Here is a 16,546-nt window from a genome sequence, read left to right as displayed (position 1 = left end):
TATACGAACAGGGCGACACGTTAATGAACGGGACGACACGTTCACGAATGGGACGACACGTTAACGAACAGGAGCGGACACGTTAACGAACAGGACGACACGTTACATGAACAGGACGACACGTTCATGAAAGGGACGACACGTTCATGAACGGGACGACACGTTCATGAACGGGACGACACGTTAACACGTTAATGAACAGGACGACACGTTAATGACGGTGATGACACGTTAATGAACAGGACGACACGTTAATGAACGGGACGACACCTTAACACGTTAATGAACGGGACGACACGTTAATGAACGGGACGACAAGTTAATGAACGGGACGACAAGTTAAATGAACGGGACGACAAGTTATATGAACGGGACGACACGTTAATGAACGGGACGACACATTAATGAACAGGACGACACATTAATGAACGGGACGACACCTTAACACGTTAATGAATGGGACGACAAGTTAATGAAACGGGACGAACGTTAATGGAATGGGGACGGACACGTTAATTGAACGGGACAACAACCTTAACGATGGTGGATAGAAACCGGGACGACAAGTTAATGAACGGGACGACACGTTAATGAATGGGACGTCACGTTAAATGAACGGAACGACACCTTACATGTTAATGAACAGGACGACACGTTAATGAACGGGACGACACCTTAACACGTTATGAACGGGACGACAAGTTAATGAACGGGACGACAAGTTAATGAACGGACGACACGTTAATGAATAGGAGACACGTTAATGAACAGACGACACATTAATGAACGGGGACGACACGTTAATGAACAGGACGACACATTAATGAACGGGACGACACTTAATGAACAGGACGACACTTAACCAGTTAATGAATGGGACGACAAGTTAAATGAACGGACGACACGTTAATGAATGGGACGACACATTAATGAACGGGACGACACCTTAACACGTTAATGAATGGGACGACAACGTTAATGAACGGGACGACACTTAACATTTAATGAACGGGGACGACAAGTTAATGGAACGGGACGACACGTTAATGAATGGGACGTCACGTTAATGAACGGGAACGACACCTTAACATGTTAATGAAACAGACGACACGTTAATGAACGGGACGACACGTTAATGAACAGGACGACACGTTAATGAACGGGACGACACGTTATGAACGGGACGACACGTTAACGAATGGGACGACACGTTAACGAACGGGCGACACGGTTAACGAACAGGACGGACACATTAATGAACGGGACGACACGTTAATGAACGGGACGACACGTTAATGAACGGGACGACACGTTCACGAATGGGACGACACGTTAACGAACAGGGCGACACGTTAACGAACAGGACGACACGTTAATGAACGGGACGACACGTTCATGAATGGGACGACACGTTCATGAATGGGACGACACGTTCATGAACGGGACGGACACGTTCATGAACGGGACGACACGTTAACACGTTAATGAACAGGACGACACGTTAATGAACGGGATGACACGTTAATGAACAGGACGACACGTTAATGAACGGGACGACACCTTAACACGTTAATGAACGGGACGACACGTTAATGAACGGGACGACAAGTTAATGAACGGGACGACACGTTAATGAACGGGACGACACGTTAATGAACAGGACGACACGTAATGAACGGGACGACACCTTAACACGTTAATGAATGGGACAACACGTTAATGAACGGGACGACACCTTAACATGTTAATGAACGGGACGACAAGTTAATGAACGGGACGACACGTTAATGAATGGGACGTCACGTTAATGAACGGAACGACACCTTAAATGAACAGGACGACACGTTAATGAACGGACGACACGTTAATGAACGGGACGACACGTTAATGAACGGGACGACACGTTAATGAACGGGACGACACGTTAATGAACGGGACGACACGTTAATGAACGGACGACACGTTAATGAACGGACGACACGTTAATGAACGGGACGACACGTCAATGAACGGGACGGAACCACGTCCATGAACAGGAGACATGTTAAATGAACGGGACGACATGTCAATGAACGGGACGACACGTCAATGAAACGGGACGACACGTCATGAATGGGACGACACGTTAAACACGTTAATGAACGGGACGACACGTCAATGAACGGGACGACATGTTAACAACATTAATGAACGGGACGACACGTTAATGAACGGGACGACACGTTAATGAACGGGACGACACGGTCAATGAACGGGACGACACGTCAATGAACGGGACGACACGTCAATGAACGGGACGACACGTCAATGAACGGGACGACACGTCAATGAACGGGACGACACGTTAACACGTTAATGAAGGGGACGACACGTCAATGAACGGGACGACACGTCAATGAACGGGACGACACGTCAATGAACGGGACGACACGTTAACACGTTAATGAAGGGGACGACACGGTCAATGAAACGGGACGACATGTTAACACATTAAATGAACGGGACGACACGATCGAACGGGACGCACGTCAATGAACGGGAGACACGGTCAATGAACGGGGACGACACGTCAATGAACGGGACGACACGTCAATGAACGGGACGCAACTTAACACGTTAATGAGGGGACGACACGTCAATGAACGGGAACGACATTGTTAAACACATTAATGAACGGGAGACACGTCAATGAACGGGACGACACGTTAATGACGGGACGACACGTCAATGAACGGGACGACACGTCAATGAACGGGACGACACGTCAATGAACGGGACCGCACGTTAACACGTTACATGAAGGGGGACGACACGTCAATGAACGGGACGACATGTTACACATTAATGAACGGGACGACACGTCAATGAACGGGACGAACACGTCATGAACGGGACGACACGTCAAATGAACGGGACGACACGTCAATGAACGGGACGACACGTCATGAACGGGACGACACGTTACACGTTCAGACAAACTCATCCAGAACAAGTACATGTTGGAAATATTCACCACAAAGTTTTGAAAACAGCAGAATAACAGAAACTGCAGCAGAGGTCGCTCAGAGGTCACTCAGAGGTCGCTCAGAGGTCGCATGTCTTACCTCGGCGTACAGCCAGCTGCAGCGCCTCCTCGATGCGTTGCAGCTCCCTCTGCTTCAGCTCCTGCAGGTAACGCTCCTCCTTCACTGCATCGTACTTTATGGCTGAGAAACAGACAAACAGCAGAGTTACCTTTCTATCTACACCTGGTTTCTGCTGGCAGGTAAACACCTGGTTCCTGCCTTTGACATTATTTTCTTTCATCTAATGTTGTAAAATCAGGAACATCTGGTCTCAGAGTGATGCTGAGGAACTAGTCCATGCATTTAGAACTTCTCGGCTGAACTACATCAGGAGGTCCCAATAATTCTCCAGCCAGAGTTCTTGACAGGAACAGGAACAGAGATTACAGTTCTCCTGTTAGCTTCTCTTCATGGCTCGCTGTAAAATCCAGGATAGAATCTAATCCTTCTTCTAACATGGGTCATTCCATACCAAATAGACAAAAATCCAGAAAAGTGGTTGCACCCACCACCCGTCAAAATTGCTTCATATTTTTTGGACCATTCTTTGGTACATTTCATTGGGAAAAGCCCAAAATTTTGAGGTCCTAAACCCAATCCTCATGGTTCTACAAGCCCCACAAAAGGGGCAAGGGTCATGGTTTTTAAGTTTTCGTCTGTATATTTTTTCAGTTTTCACATTTTATATCTCAGGAACCTCTCAAGATATCTGCTTGAAATTTTCAGGACTAAATTATGTATATAGTACATAATATTTGGAGCTTCAAGCAAGGTATATGTCTCATATTTTGTATACCAGACCTCTCAATATGTGAAAAAATTCTTCAGACGAGCTTTTCATATAATGGTTCAGTTTGGTAGGATCCAACATAAAGTAGTATCAAAGCATGACTAGTACTGAAAATGTTATTCACAACCTTGCAATAATGTCTCAAACATTGGTCATGTAGCAAAAAATGACTATTATTGAACTATAATTTCAGATAATGGACAAGGTTGTACAAGTTTCATACTTAGCAAAATGTTTAATCTTTATCTTAACTTTAATAAAACTACAAAAGAACTTTGGTTCTGCTTGTCATCATCTTGAAAATGAGGCACAAAGTGTACAGGGGTAGACGTTTTTAACTAGCTGGTGGTTTCTTACAAATTACAACCTAAACAAACTAAGACGATCAAATGTCACTAAATTAAACATATTAGAGACATGGAAGCTATTTAGGACAACAGTTTTTGACTTTGATCTCCACAAGTCCTCAACTCTCTTCAAAATGCTTGCATCAGGAAACCCTTAACGCCTCCCTAAACAACTGCATCAGGCACTGGGACAACACACAGGACATGTTCTTTGGGCAGACAGCACTCATACCGTATGTTTTGGCCAGTAAAAGGACTTGGCTGGTCCATAAATTGTACTTCAAAATCATCAATGCTCTGAGGAATGTGACTTGGACTTGCCGAGCCACACTGGCCATCATATAGACGGCTACGTACTGCCCAGAGGATATGTCTTCTGACTCAGCTGTGGATTCTGTAGTGTCACCTGGGTTCACTAACTAAAACATAAGAACACATATGATTTTGTTCACTATGTTCCAGCACCACCTGAAAGAGAAAAACGTCCTTAATAGTATAAAGCTGTGGAGAATGAATACAGCAAGACCAAAGTTCATTTTAAGTTTTCTACAAGTTTTCATGTGGTAACCTTCAAAACCTACAAATTGAAAAATGTGCCACCTTGTCCACATGGAGTATTTTCAGCCTAATTATGGTGCAATTTGGCAAAAACGACCTGTCCGATTGACAGCTTCCCTACCCTCCCTCAGGCACATTAGTGTCCCATAAATGCATCAAAAAATTGCTTATGACCCAGACACAAAATCCGCCCTTATCCTGGGCCCCAGCAGCAGTTAATGGTTAAGTACCCGGTAATTAATTTTGGCAGCTTATTTTAATCTTATGGCACTTTTTAAAATGTGTGGTGCATCAACAGATTTCATCATAAACTTGTCTGACCACTTTATTTTATGCATCTATATACATTTAAAGAACTTGAAAATTTGAAGAAGATATATTGAGTACTTCCTGAGTTATTAGGGTTATGGAAAATCATCAAACAATGACAGGACGGACTTAAAAATGAAGACCCCCCTCCTTCAACAGGCTGTAAAAGAAAACCAGTGGGCCTGTGAGGCTGTAACTTTGGTTTCTCAATCATTTTTACCCTCTGCAGAATTACAAAAAATGAAGACAATCTGAGATGGTGGTGCAACCATCTTTGTCTATGTGATACGGAATGACCCACATCTAATTCTGAAGAGCAGCTCTCATCATATCTTAAACACCTGATTGGTCCAGATCATCCTATCAGAGCCCTTCCCTCTCAGACTGCAGCTTTACTGCCGTTCCCAGAGGTTCCAGAAGCAGAACCTTCAGTTATCAGCTCTTCTCGCGCGTTTGTACTCTGCTAACTCTAACATCTGAGCTTCTACAGCAGCAAAAGCAGCTGCATCTGCTGCGGCTGAGGCCACAGCTGTTGCCTACAGAACATCTTCTCCAGAACCTTTGGGGCAGGAAATGAGGTAATTCCAGTTCCCATCACCAACATTCAGCAGCTTTTCTCTGATTGGTTGTTAATCAGTTGAAGTGTGAAGAACCAAAGCTTGTCGACAGAACAGTTCCACATACAGGAAACCTTCTGAAGCTCCAGGATCAGATCAAAGAGTAGAAACGTTCTGCAGAAGAGAACCCATATTGGAGAAGCTGATTCTACAGGAGACCCAGCTCTGGTAGACCAGGAGGAGCTGCATGATGACCTTCTACATGAAGAAAGATTTTCACATCAAACCATAGACTGTATAAAGATGGACGTAGCATCTGGCTCCAGAATTGAAGCCAACCCTGAAGTGTCAAAAACTTGCAATATCACGCCGTCCGCTAGGGTTGGCTCCAAAAAGCTTTTGCTCCATAGACCCCAATTCATTTTTGGAGAAAATAAAGTTTGATAGACTGATGTTCTACAGCTCAGGATTTTTTCCCGTTAGTTTTCATGGTCAAAATGAGAGATCAGGTGGCCGATCTTAAAATAAATCAATACTGAATTTTAAATAAATCGTTAAAGTTGGCGGAGCCAGGGGGCGTGGCTATACTTGATAGACAGCAACAGAAGCCTCTGCGGTAAAATGTGGGCGGGATAAGAGAGTCCTCAGCCAATCCTGTCCCTAGTTGCTCTCCGGTCCAGCCTGTTTGATGACGCTTTTTACGTCACTGGCTCCAAAAAATCCAAAACGGCGACCAGGAAGTAGCAAAATCCGGGCTTCATTTTCTCGGCGTTGAAACCAACGGGTGACGTCACGGTTAGTTTACGCCTGCATCAAACCCAATCAGTACTGCAGCTCCGACAGAGTAAAAGCTCCTCAGCTGCAGAGAGGCTTTTATTGTGAAGGAGACATTTCCATCAGAGGGCTACAGCAACAGGAAGCTCTACATCCTGGTCTGCTTCTGGACATCCTGCAGCTCCACACACCTGGACCTGAACCACCACCTTCAGAGACGAGAGCTTACCGTTATATGGACACATCTTCAGCTGAGATCCAGCTGCAACACACACACAACATCTGAGAACACACACAACACCTGAGAACACACAACAACTGAGAACACACACATCTGAGAACACACACAACAACTGAGAACACACAACAACTGAGAACACAAACACCTGAGAACACACACATCTGAGAACACACAACAACTGAGAACACACAACAACTGAGAACACACAACAACTGAGAACACACAACAACTGAGAACACACAACAACTGAGAACACACACATCTGAGAACACACAACACCTGAGAACACACAACAACTGAGAACACACAACACCTGAGAACACACAACAACTGAGAACACACAACAACTGAGAACACACAACAACTGAGAACACACAACAACTGAGAACACACAACAACTGAGAACACACAACACCTGAGAACACACAACAACTGAGAACACACACATCTGAGAACACACAACACCTGAGAACACACAACAACTGAGAACACACAACACCTGAGAACACACAACACCTGAGAACACACACATCTGAGAACACACAACAACTGAGAACACACAACAACTGAGAACACACAACACCTGAGAACACACAACAACTGAGAACACACAACAACTGAGAACACACACATCTGAGAACACACAACACCTGAGAACACACAACAACTGAGAACACACAACACCTGAGAACACACAACACCTGAGAACACACAACACCTGAGAACACACAACAACTGAGAACACACAACACCTGAGAACACACAACAACTGAGAACACACAACAACTGAGAACACACAACACCTGAGAACACACAACACCTGAGAACACACACATCTGAGAACACACAACACCTGAGAACACACAACACCTGAGAACACACAACACCTGAGAACACACAACAACTGAGAACACACACATCTGAGAACACACAACACCTGAGAACACACAACAACTGAGAACACACAACACCTGAGAACACACAACAACTGAGAACACACAACAACTGAGAACACACAACAACTGAGAACACACAACAACTGAGAACACACAACACCTGAGAACACACAGCAACTGAGAACACACAGCAACTGAGAACACACACATCTGAGAACACACAACAACTGAGAACACACAACAACTGAGAACACACAACAACTGAGAACACACACATCTGAGAACACACACATCTGAGAACACACAACAACTGAGAACACACAACAACTGAGAACACACAACACCTGAGAACACACAACAACTGAGAACACACAACAACTGAGAACACACACATCTGAGAACACACAACAACTGAGAACACACAACACCTGAGAACACACAACAACTGAGAACACACAACAACTGAGAACACACAACACCTGAGAACACACAACAACTGAGAACACACACATCTGAGAACACACAACACCTGAGAACACACAACAACTGAGAACACACAACACCTGAGAACACACACATCTGAGAACACACAACAACTGAGAACACACAACAACTGAGAACACACAACACCTGAGAACACACAACACCTGAGAACACACACATCTGAGAACACACAACAACTGAGAACACACAACACCTGAGAACACACAACAACTGAGAACACACAACAACTGAGAACACACAACAACTGAGAACACACAACACCTGAGAACACACAACACTGAGAACACACAACACTGAGAACACACAACAACTGAGAACACACAACACCTGAGAACACACAACACTGAGAACACACAACACTGAGAACACAACACTGAGAACACACAACACTGAGAACACACAACACTGAGAACACACAACACTGAGAACACACAACACTGAGAACACACAACAACTGAGAACACACAACAACTGAGAACACACAACATCTGAGAACACACAACACCTGAGAACACACAACACTGAGAACACACAACACTGAGAACACACAACAACTGAGAACACACATCTGAGAACACACAACACTGAGAACACACAACACTGAGAACACACAACACTGAGAACACACAACAACTGAGAACACACACATCTGAGAACACACACAACTGAGAACACACAACAACTGAGAACACACAACAACTGAGAACACACAACAACTGAGAACACACAACAACTGAGAACACACAACACTGAGAACACACAACTGAGAACACACAACAACTGAGAACACACAACAACTGAGAACACACAACAACTGAGAACACACAACCTGAGAACACACAACACCTGAGAACACACAGCAACTGAGAACACACAGCAACTGAGAACACACACATCTGAGAACACACAACAACTGAGAACACACAACAACTGAGAACACACAACACCTGAGAACACACAACACCTGAGAACACACACAACTGAGAACACACAACACCTGAGAACACACAACAACTGAGAACACACAACAACTGAGAACACACAACAACTGAGACCTTGGACCGACCAGGACTCTTCAGCAGCATGATGTTCTGATGTTGTGGTGATGTGATGTTGTGAGGTTCAGATGTTGTGATGTTCCTCAGCATCACTTACTGGCTCCAGGAACCACCAACAGGTAGAGACCTTCCAGTGTGGCCACCACTGCATCACTGTACAGGTTCTTCCAGGGGATCTTCAGCGTCAGCTTCCCTGGAACACAAATATATCAGGTTTCTGAGGAACATCTGGATCACCAGAGAACATGAAGCTCAGTTGTTCCGCTGCTCAAACTAAGAAGAACTGCAATGAAGGAGCCAGACCAAACAGAACTCATTAGAACATTTCAAACAGTCTGCAGGTATCAGAACCTTCAGTGCAGACTAGAAATAAATGTAACAGCAGACATTCCTCACACGTTCTCCATATGCTCTCCACATGTTCTTCACGTTCTCCACATGTTCTCCATACATTTTTCACACGTTTTCCGTATGTTCTCCACACGTTCTCAACACGTTCTCCGCAGGTTCACATAGAAACCTGGAGAAGTACCATAGCTGAGCAGGTCATTGCAGCAGACAGTATATCTGTTCTAGGTTCCACACTAAAGTTCTTCACAGAACACAGAAAGAAAACAACAGACTGGAACTTCTGGACTCACCGATCTGTCCAGCCTTCACTCTGAACGGAACGTCGAACTCACTCTGAAACACAAACACAACGTTCTGTCAGGGAACCCTGAACTACACCTGCTGAAGGATCACCTGAGTCATTAGATCTTAGCACAGAGGTTCCATCGTTCTTTCTGTGAACTCACCAGAGCGTTCTCTTTGACCCTCAGGTTTTCCAGGACGACATTTCCTGCAGAAACACAGAATAACAGTCAGCAGAGCAGAGAAACTCACCTGGTTTCAGTTAGGGCTGCAACGACGAATTGATAAAATCGATTATTAAAAACATTGGCAATTAATTTAATTATCGATTCCTTGTGTTGCACGATTCATGCGTCACTCAGCAGAGCCGTCTACTTCACCTGCAGAGCTTTGTTAATGCTGGTTGACTGAAATAAAGTTTTTAAAAAAACTGCACCTGCAGAGCGAGTTGAACAGAGGGGGAATCTCATGGATGGCCGACGGTAACGAGCGCGCCGCTACGTGGTCACGTGAGACCGCTTTCAGTTTTATTTTTCTTTTATTTCGAAACGCTTTAGCTGGAAATGCCCAACCGAACCAGCATGCCACATGCGGTGTGTTGCATCTAGTGGACACACACTTTAAGTCACTACATTATCCTAATGGTTGTTCCATAATGGTGAGGAAATGTAATGTTAGTCTCTCTGGTAGCTCATCTGATGCTAGCCTTTTCTTGTTAGCTGATTAGTGACGGTGATAGGGTGTGTGTGAGAGACGCTTTTTATTTCACTTTAGTCAGCTTAAGCAGGAGTTTGGATATGTATTCATAAATAAACGTAACTTTCACACTATAGTGGTAATAACTTGAAGATTAAGCCTCAAGTTTTAATTTTCTGACAAGTCTGAGTGAAGACACTGGTCTGTGTTGGAGTGAGCAGGATGAATCACATTAACAGGCTTCATGATAGAAAGACATCATGTCCACCACAGCAAGCAGCTGTCTGACTGAGAGCATCCTCAGCATGACCGTCACTGACATGAGGCCTCTGATGATGGTTGAAGACAAAGGCTTCACTACAATGATTTTATTTGCTCTGTCATTCCAAATCTTCTATTTCTGAATAAAGAAGGCGGAAATTAAAAATGGTCTTTATCTGATTCATCGATTAATCGAAAAAAAAAAATAGACCGATTAATCGATTATTAAAATAATTGTTAGTTGCAGCCCTAGTTTCAGGTAAATGTGACATTAAAACTCTGTGTGGCTGTGAGGCGTTCAGGAAACATCTGGACCAGCTGAAGACTCCCGTCCTCCTCTAACGTGGAGACCTCCGTCCTCCTACCAGTCGTAGGTGTGCTGATACTCCCTCTGCTGAACCAGAACCAGAATGTGAACTTTCTGGTTCGTCAGGCTCTCAGAGTAAACAGGTATGAGGAAACACAACAGAACATACAGCATCACTTGTTCCTGGATGTTAACATGTTGGATGAGACACGCTGCAGATCATCCTGAACACACAGTTTAAACTCCTGATCTGAAACTGATCCTTTGTTCTAGTGAGCTTCTGGTGAAGTTCCTCCAAACTGATGACCTCGTAGTTCCAGCAGAAGATCCTACAGAGTAATGTTAATCAAAAATAAATCTAATATAAGTGACTGCATTAATGTTTACACCCTCTAAAGGACTGTGATGGAACTGAGCTGGTCCAGAAGTCCTTAATGGAGATCTGAGTCAGTGATTAGAGGATAAAGACTCCTGGATCAGAATGTCCAGTCTCTCTGGTGGATCAGAACTCCTGGATAAAACCACATCATGAAGACGAAGATCCAAGAAATCTGAGGAAAAGTTTATGGGAAAGCATCATTTTGAGACCCTTGATACATCATTGATTACAGACCTGTCGCTTGACCCTGTGTGATGAAGTCTTTTGAGCGCTGTCCTTCCCCACCTAAAAGCCATCACAATCTCTTCTGGACCCCCTGCAGTTCACCTACAGAGACAACAGGTCTGTAGACGACGCGTGCAACCTGGCTCTCCACTTCATTCTGGACTCATCAGGAACCCTACGCCAGGATCCTGTTGTAGATTTCAGTTCTGCTTTTAGCACGGTCATCCCTGCCCTGCTCCAGGACAAGCTCCTCCAGCTGAGTGTGCCTGCCTCCACCTGCAGATGGATCACAGACTTTCTGTCTGACAGAAAGCAGCATGTGAAGCTGGGAAGCAAGTCTCTGAGACCAAGGACCATCAGCACTGGCTCCCCCCAAGGCTGTGTTCTTTCCCCACTGCTGTTCTCCCTGTACACCAACAGCTGCACCTCCAGGCACCAGTCCGTCAAACTCCTGAAGTTTGCAGATGACACCACCCTCATCGGACTCATCTCTGATGGGGATGAGTCTGCTTACAGACTGGAGGTAGACAACCTGGTGACCTGGTGCAGCAGGAACAACCTGGAGCTCAACGCCCAGAAGACAGTGGAGATGGTGGTGGACCTCTCACCCTGGACACAAACTTTTTGAACTCCTCCCCTCAGGCAGGAGGCTGCGGTCCATCAGGACTAAAACCTCTCGCCACAAGAACAGCTTCTTCCCCTCTGCTGCATTGCTGATGAACACTGTGCCACTGCTAATCAGCTGGGTTAATCACTACTGCGTAGTAACTGTAAATACCTTGTCTATTTTATCCATATTTTCTTACATCTCTTTACTTACCATTTTATTTTACTTATCTGTACCTGCACCAAGAGCACCAGAGAAAATTCCTTGTAAATGTAAAAACCTACTTGGCAATAAAACCGATTCTGATTCTGATCAGTCAGGACGATACAAGAACATTTAAAGTTCCTGAAGACCTCCTGGAGTCCAGTTAAATCCATCATTAAGAAATGGAAGGAAGATAGAACATGAATAAATCTAACTAAAGCAGGATGTCCTCAACACCTGAGAGACTAGAGAGGGAGGGCCACCAAGACTCTATGACTAATCTGAGGAGTTCCAGCTCCACATGAATAAATAAACAAACAGCTGGTTTGATCAAATGAGTTAAAGGCGACAGAAAGAACCAGACTGAAGATAATGGATTGTGTGTGTGTGTGTGTGTGTGTGTGTGTGTGTGTGTGTGTGTGTGTGTGTGTGTGTGTGGTGTGTGTGTGTGTGTGTGTGTTCTTGTACTTGCTACATGGTGAGAACCATTTTCTGCATTTAACTATCAAAGTGAGGACATTTTTACAAAGTGAGGACATTTTGGCCGGTCCTCACTTTGAAACAGCCATGTTTGAGGATGAAGACTTGTTTTTAGAGAACAGGTATGAATTCAGGTTTGGTTAGGGTTAGGGTAAGGATTAAGTTTAGGCCATCAGTTGTGATGGTTAAGGTTAGGGTAAGGCTCTAGGAAATGCATTACGCCTATGGATGTCCTCACTAAGATAGAAGTACAAACGTGTGTGTGTGTGTGTGTGTGTGTGTGTGTGTTTTAAGCTGATAAGCTGCAGGCTAACTGTCCACCCTGTTTGTCTCAGTAACCCTTTAATGTCCGTGAATGCAGCCTGACCAGACACACCTGTACAGGTACCTGAGGGAGTTAGCTTATTTGTTTTGCTCCTGGCACTGTGTGGAGTTGAGGTTCTCACACTAGACTGTATTTAATAATCAGTCAATTCAACGTGAGCGAGTTTCAGGTGTGATCCAGACCTGAACAGCTGGACTGGGAGAGCTGGTTCTAGTCTCAGGGGTTCTGACTGGGGTTCGGTTGGGTTTAATCAGCTGACAGGTCCTCTAATAAACTACCGTGTGTCCAGGACGTGTCCGGACTGGAGGCTGAATATGGACCCAGTAAAGTCTGACTGATGGTGCAGAGGGACGCCAACCTTCAGAGCAGACCCGAAGCCCAGGACTGGATCTGTCCTCATGTTCTATATGTCATGATATCTATCCTGAGGGATACAGGTCTTAAATTGAACAGATTCTGAACGGAATCTGGCCTGTGTGTCTGTGCTCTGCTAGCTAGCCGCTTAGCTCACCTCCCCAGATGCCGATCTTCAGCTGGGACTTGTCCAGGTTCTCCACGTAGTCTCCAATGAACCTGTTCAGCAGGTCGCTCACCATCGACTCGAACACCATGACTGAGCTCCGGTTCGGACCTGCACGGGTCACCGTCTACACTCAGCTGATTTCCGGGTGGCAGAAATCTCTGGGATCGACTGCTGTGGCTGATCGATTATTGATGTCTGCGCGTCAGAAAAAGGCTACAGAGAGGGAGCGCATCTATCAGTCAGGTGACTGTGAGTCACAGCAAAGTTTATACCTGAGATACTGCCGAGAACACAGTTTATACCTGAAATACTGCCTTTAAAACACTGTTTGTATCTGAATTACTTCCTTTAAAGCACACGGTGTGTGTCTGTAAGGAAGCGGCTCAATGTGAAACACACACTATAACACACATTAACACACACCAGCAAACACACAAAATGAACACAAAAAAACACAAAACAACCACAAAACAAACCGAAAGACACACAAAACTATATTTCGGCAAAGTATTCTGCGGCACGGTGGCGCAGGGTCATTCCAGGTGAAATGAGCAGATATTCCTTGGGGGTGTTGCTGCACCATTTTCAGATGAGTCCTAAATGTGCATACCATTAGATAGTCACAAAAGTACTTTCTATGCTAAATTGTAGGCCTGTAGCTCAAATAGTTTCTGAGTTGTGGGGGTCTGAAATTTTCAGAATTTGGGCTATAAAAAGCCTCTCCAGCGTTTTTTGGATCTTTAAGTGGTTATTTGTCAGCCTCTAGACATACCAGAGAGCTGTGAGTTGGTAAACAAGGCCTCTGCATGTAGCTAGTGCCCCACAAACATCCCCAGGTGTTTCCCTACACTCTGCAGGCCGTGGGGGCTTGATAAAAATGCTAAAAAATTGAGAGACACCTACTCACGAGTGGGGTTTGGGACCTTAAAAGTGCTAGAAATACTGCACAGAAGTGTTCTAACAGCCCTGGGTTCCATTCTACACAAACTTGTGTGATAACTTAGCAAACTGGAGCTTTCTTGGTACCTCAGTTTGGAAAATATGAGCTCCCAAAGATGGACCAGATTTTTAATTGGCTATTTTGGGTGGCAAAAATCTCAGTGTGGGACAGGTACCAGAGACCCCAAATTTTTCTACAAGACAGTTCCATCTGTCTTCTATCACTGTACAAAAAAGCAGCAGGGTTATATTTGTAGTTACTGAGATATTCTTACTCAAAATGCCATGGGTGATGTCAGAATGGTTTTTGTTTTTCAGTACTTTAAATTGGGATACAAGTATTAGTAGTCATTCCAATGGTAGTATTATGTATGTTTGTTCTTTGTTAAAGGTGACTACCTTCAAAAAGTGTAATGGTATAACTTAGGTATACCTAAGTTATAACTTAGGCATAGGTTCTTTTTCTTGTAACATTGTACAATTCAATTTAACATGTTTAATCCCACTGCACTGATACTGTAAAATTCAACATTATTGTTGTATTTTTAATCAACCATAAACTACTACAGAGCTCCCTGAATTCAAGTTAGTACATGTAATTTGTATGTATGTTATAATTACATGTATGCATTTCAAATGGGTGTCAACATGTCATTACACTTTTTGAAGGTAGTCACCTTTAAAAAAGAACCAAACATACATAATACTACCATTGGAATGACTACTAATACTAGTATCCCAATTTAAAGTAGTGAAAAACAAAAACCATTCTGACATCACCCATGGCATTTTGAGTAAGAATATCTCAGTAACTACAAATATAACCCTGCTGCTTTTTTGTACAGTGATAGAAGACAGATGGAACTGTCTTGTAGAAAAATTTGGGGTCTCTGGTACCTGTCCCACACTGAGATTTTTGCCACCCAAAATAGCCAATTAAAAATCTGGTCCAACTTTGGGAGCTCATATTTTCCAAACTGAGGTACCTAGAAAGCTCCAGTTTGCTAAGTTATCACACAAGTTTGTGTAGAATGGAACCCAGGGCTGTTAGAACACTTCTGTGCAGTATTTCTAGCACTTTTAAGGTCCCAAACTCCACCCGTGAGTAGGTATCTCTTAATTCTTAGCATTTTTATCAAGCCCCCACGGCCTGCAGAGTGTAGGGAAACACCTGGGGATGTTTGTGGGGCACTAGCTACATGCAGAGGCCTTGTTTACCAACTCACAGCTCTCTGGTATGTCTAGAGGCTGAGAAATAACCACTTAAAGATCAAAAAAACGCTGGTGAGGCTTTTTATAGCCCAAATTCTGAAAATTTCAGACCCCAACAACTCAGAAACTATTTGAGCTACAGGCCTACAATTTTGCATAGAAAGTACTTTTGTGACTATCTAATGGCATGAAAATTTAGGACTCATCTGAAAATGGTGCAGCAACCACCATCTGGTGAAACCACATGGAATGACTCAGCAGGGGTTAGACCGTCACCTCACAGCTGGAAAGTTCTGGTTCTGGTTCTGGTCTTTCTGTGTGGAGTCTCCATGTTCTCCCTGCTGGGTTCTCACCGGGTTCTCCAGCTCCAGTCCAAAGACCTACTGAGGTCACCTGGAGCTTCTAAACTGTCTGTAGGTGTGAATGTGAGTCTGGTTGTTTGATGGACATTACCTGTCCAGGTGAACCTTCCCCCTCAGTCAGCCTGGCCAGGCTCCGCCTCCTGAGGATAGGTGACTCATTGTAGTTCTGAAGGTAAAACAACAGGAAGTGGTTTGTGTTCTTCTCAGGTGACCGTTGGTTCCTCCTCTACATTTGTTGGTTTGTTCTCCTGATCCACAGCAGGGTCTTCCATCCATCTCTCTCCCACCAGGATT

At 44.3% G+C, this 16,546-nt stretch overlaps 2 protein-coding genes across 2 annotated transcripts in view; both read right to left on the bottom strand.

Moving 5' to 3' along the window:
• Window positions 1-13,945, bottom strand: part of LOC110963021 (intermembrane lipid transfer protein VPS13C) — a 104,373-nt gene extending 90,428 nt beyond the window's left edge. Inside the window, 5 exon segments of the mRNA XM_051941096.1 lie at window positions 3,105-3,206; window positions 9,197-9,292; window positions 9,741-9,783; window positions 9,897-9,940; window positions 13,728-13,945. Of these exon segments, the coding sequence (XP_051797056.1) occupies window positions 3,105-3,206; window positions 9,197-9,292; window positions 9,741-9,783; window positions 9,897-9,940; window positions 13,728-13,827 (385 nt within the window). The 5' untranslated portion in view covers window positions 13,828-13,945.
• LOC127531532 (keratin-associated protein 4-3-like) lies at window positions 5,542-8,692 on the bottom strand. Its single transcript, XM_051941087.1, has 7 exons — window positions 8,657-8,692; window positions 8,185-8,318; window positions 8,101-8,150; window positions 7,529-7,578; window positions 7,057-7,274; window positions 6,787-7,022; window positions 5,542-6,718 (listed from the first exon to the last, which is right to left on the bottom strand). Exons 1-7 carry the CDS (start codon window positions 8,688-8,690, stop codon window positions 6,523-6,525), a joined length of 918 nt encoding a protein of 305 aa, XP_051797047.1. The 5' UTR covers window positions 8,691-8,692; the 3' UTR covers window positions 5,542-6,522.
• Window positions 13,946-16,546: the final 2,601 nt, after the last annotated feature.

This window comes from Acanthochromis polyacanthus, chromosome 2, assembly GCF_021347895.1.
Source record: "Acanthochromis polyacanthus isolate Apoly-LR-REF ecotype Palm Island chromosome 2, KAUST_Apoly_ChrSc, whole genome shotgun sequence".
Lineage (NCBI taxonomy): Eukaryota > Metazoa > Chordata > Actinopteri > Pomacentridae > Acanthochromis > Acanthochromis polyacanthus.
The sequence above is the reverse complement of the archived record's forward strand: the minus strand, read 5'-3'. Positions and strand labels throughout refer to the sequence as shown.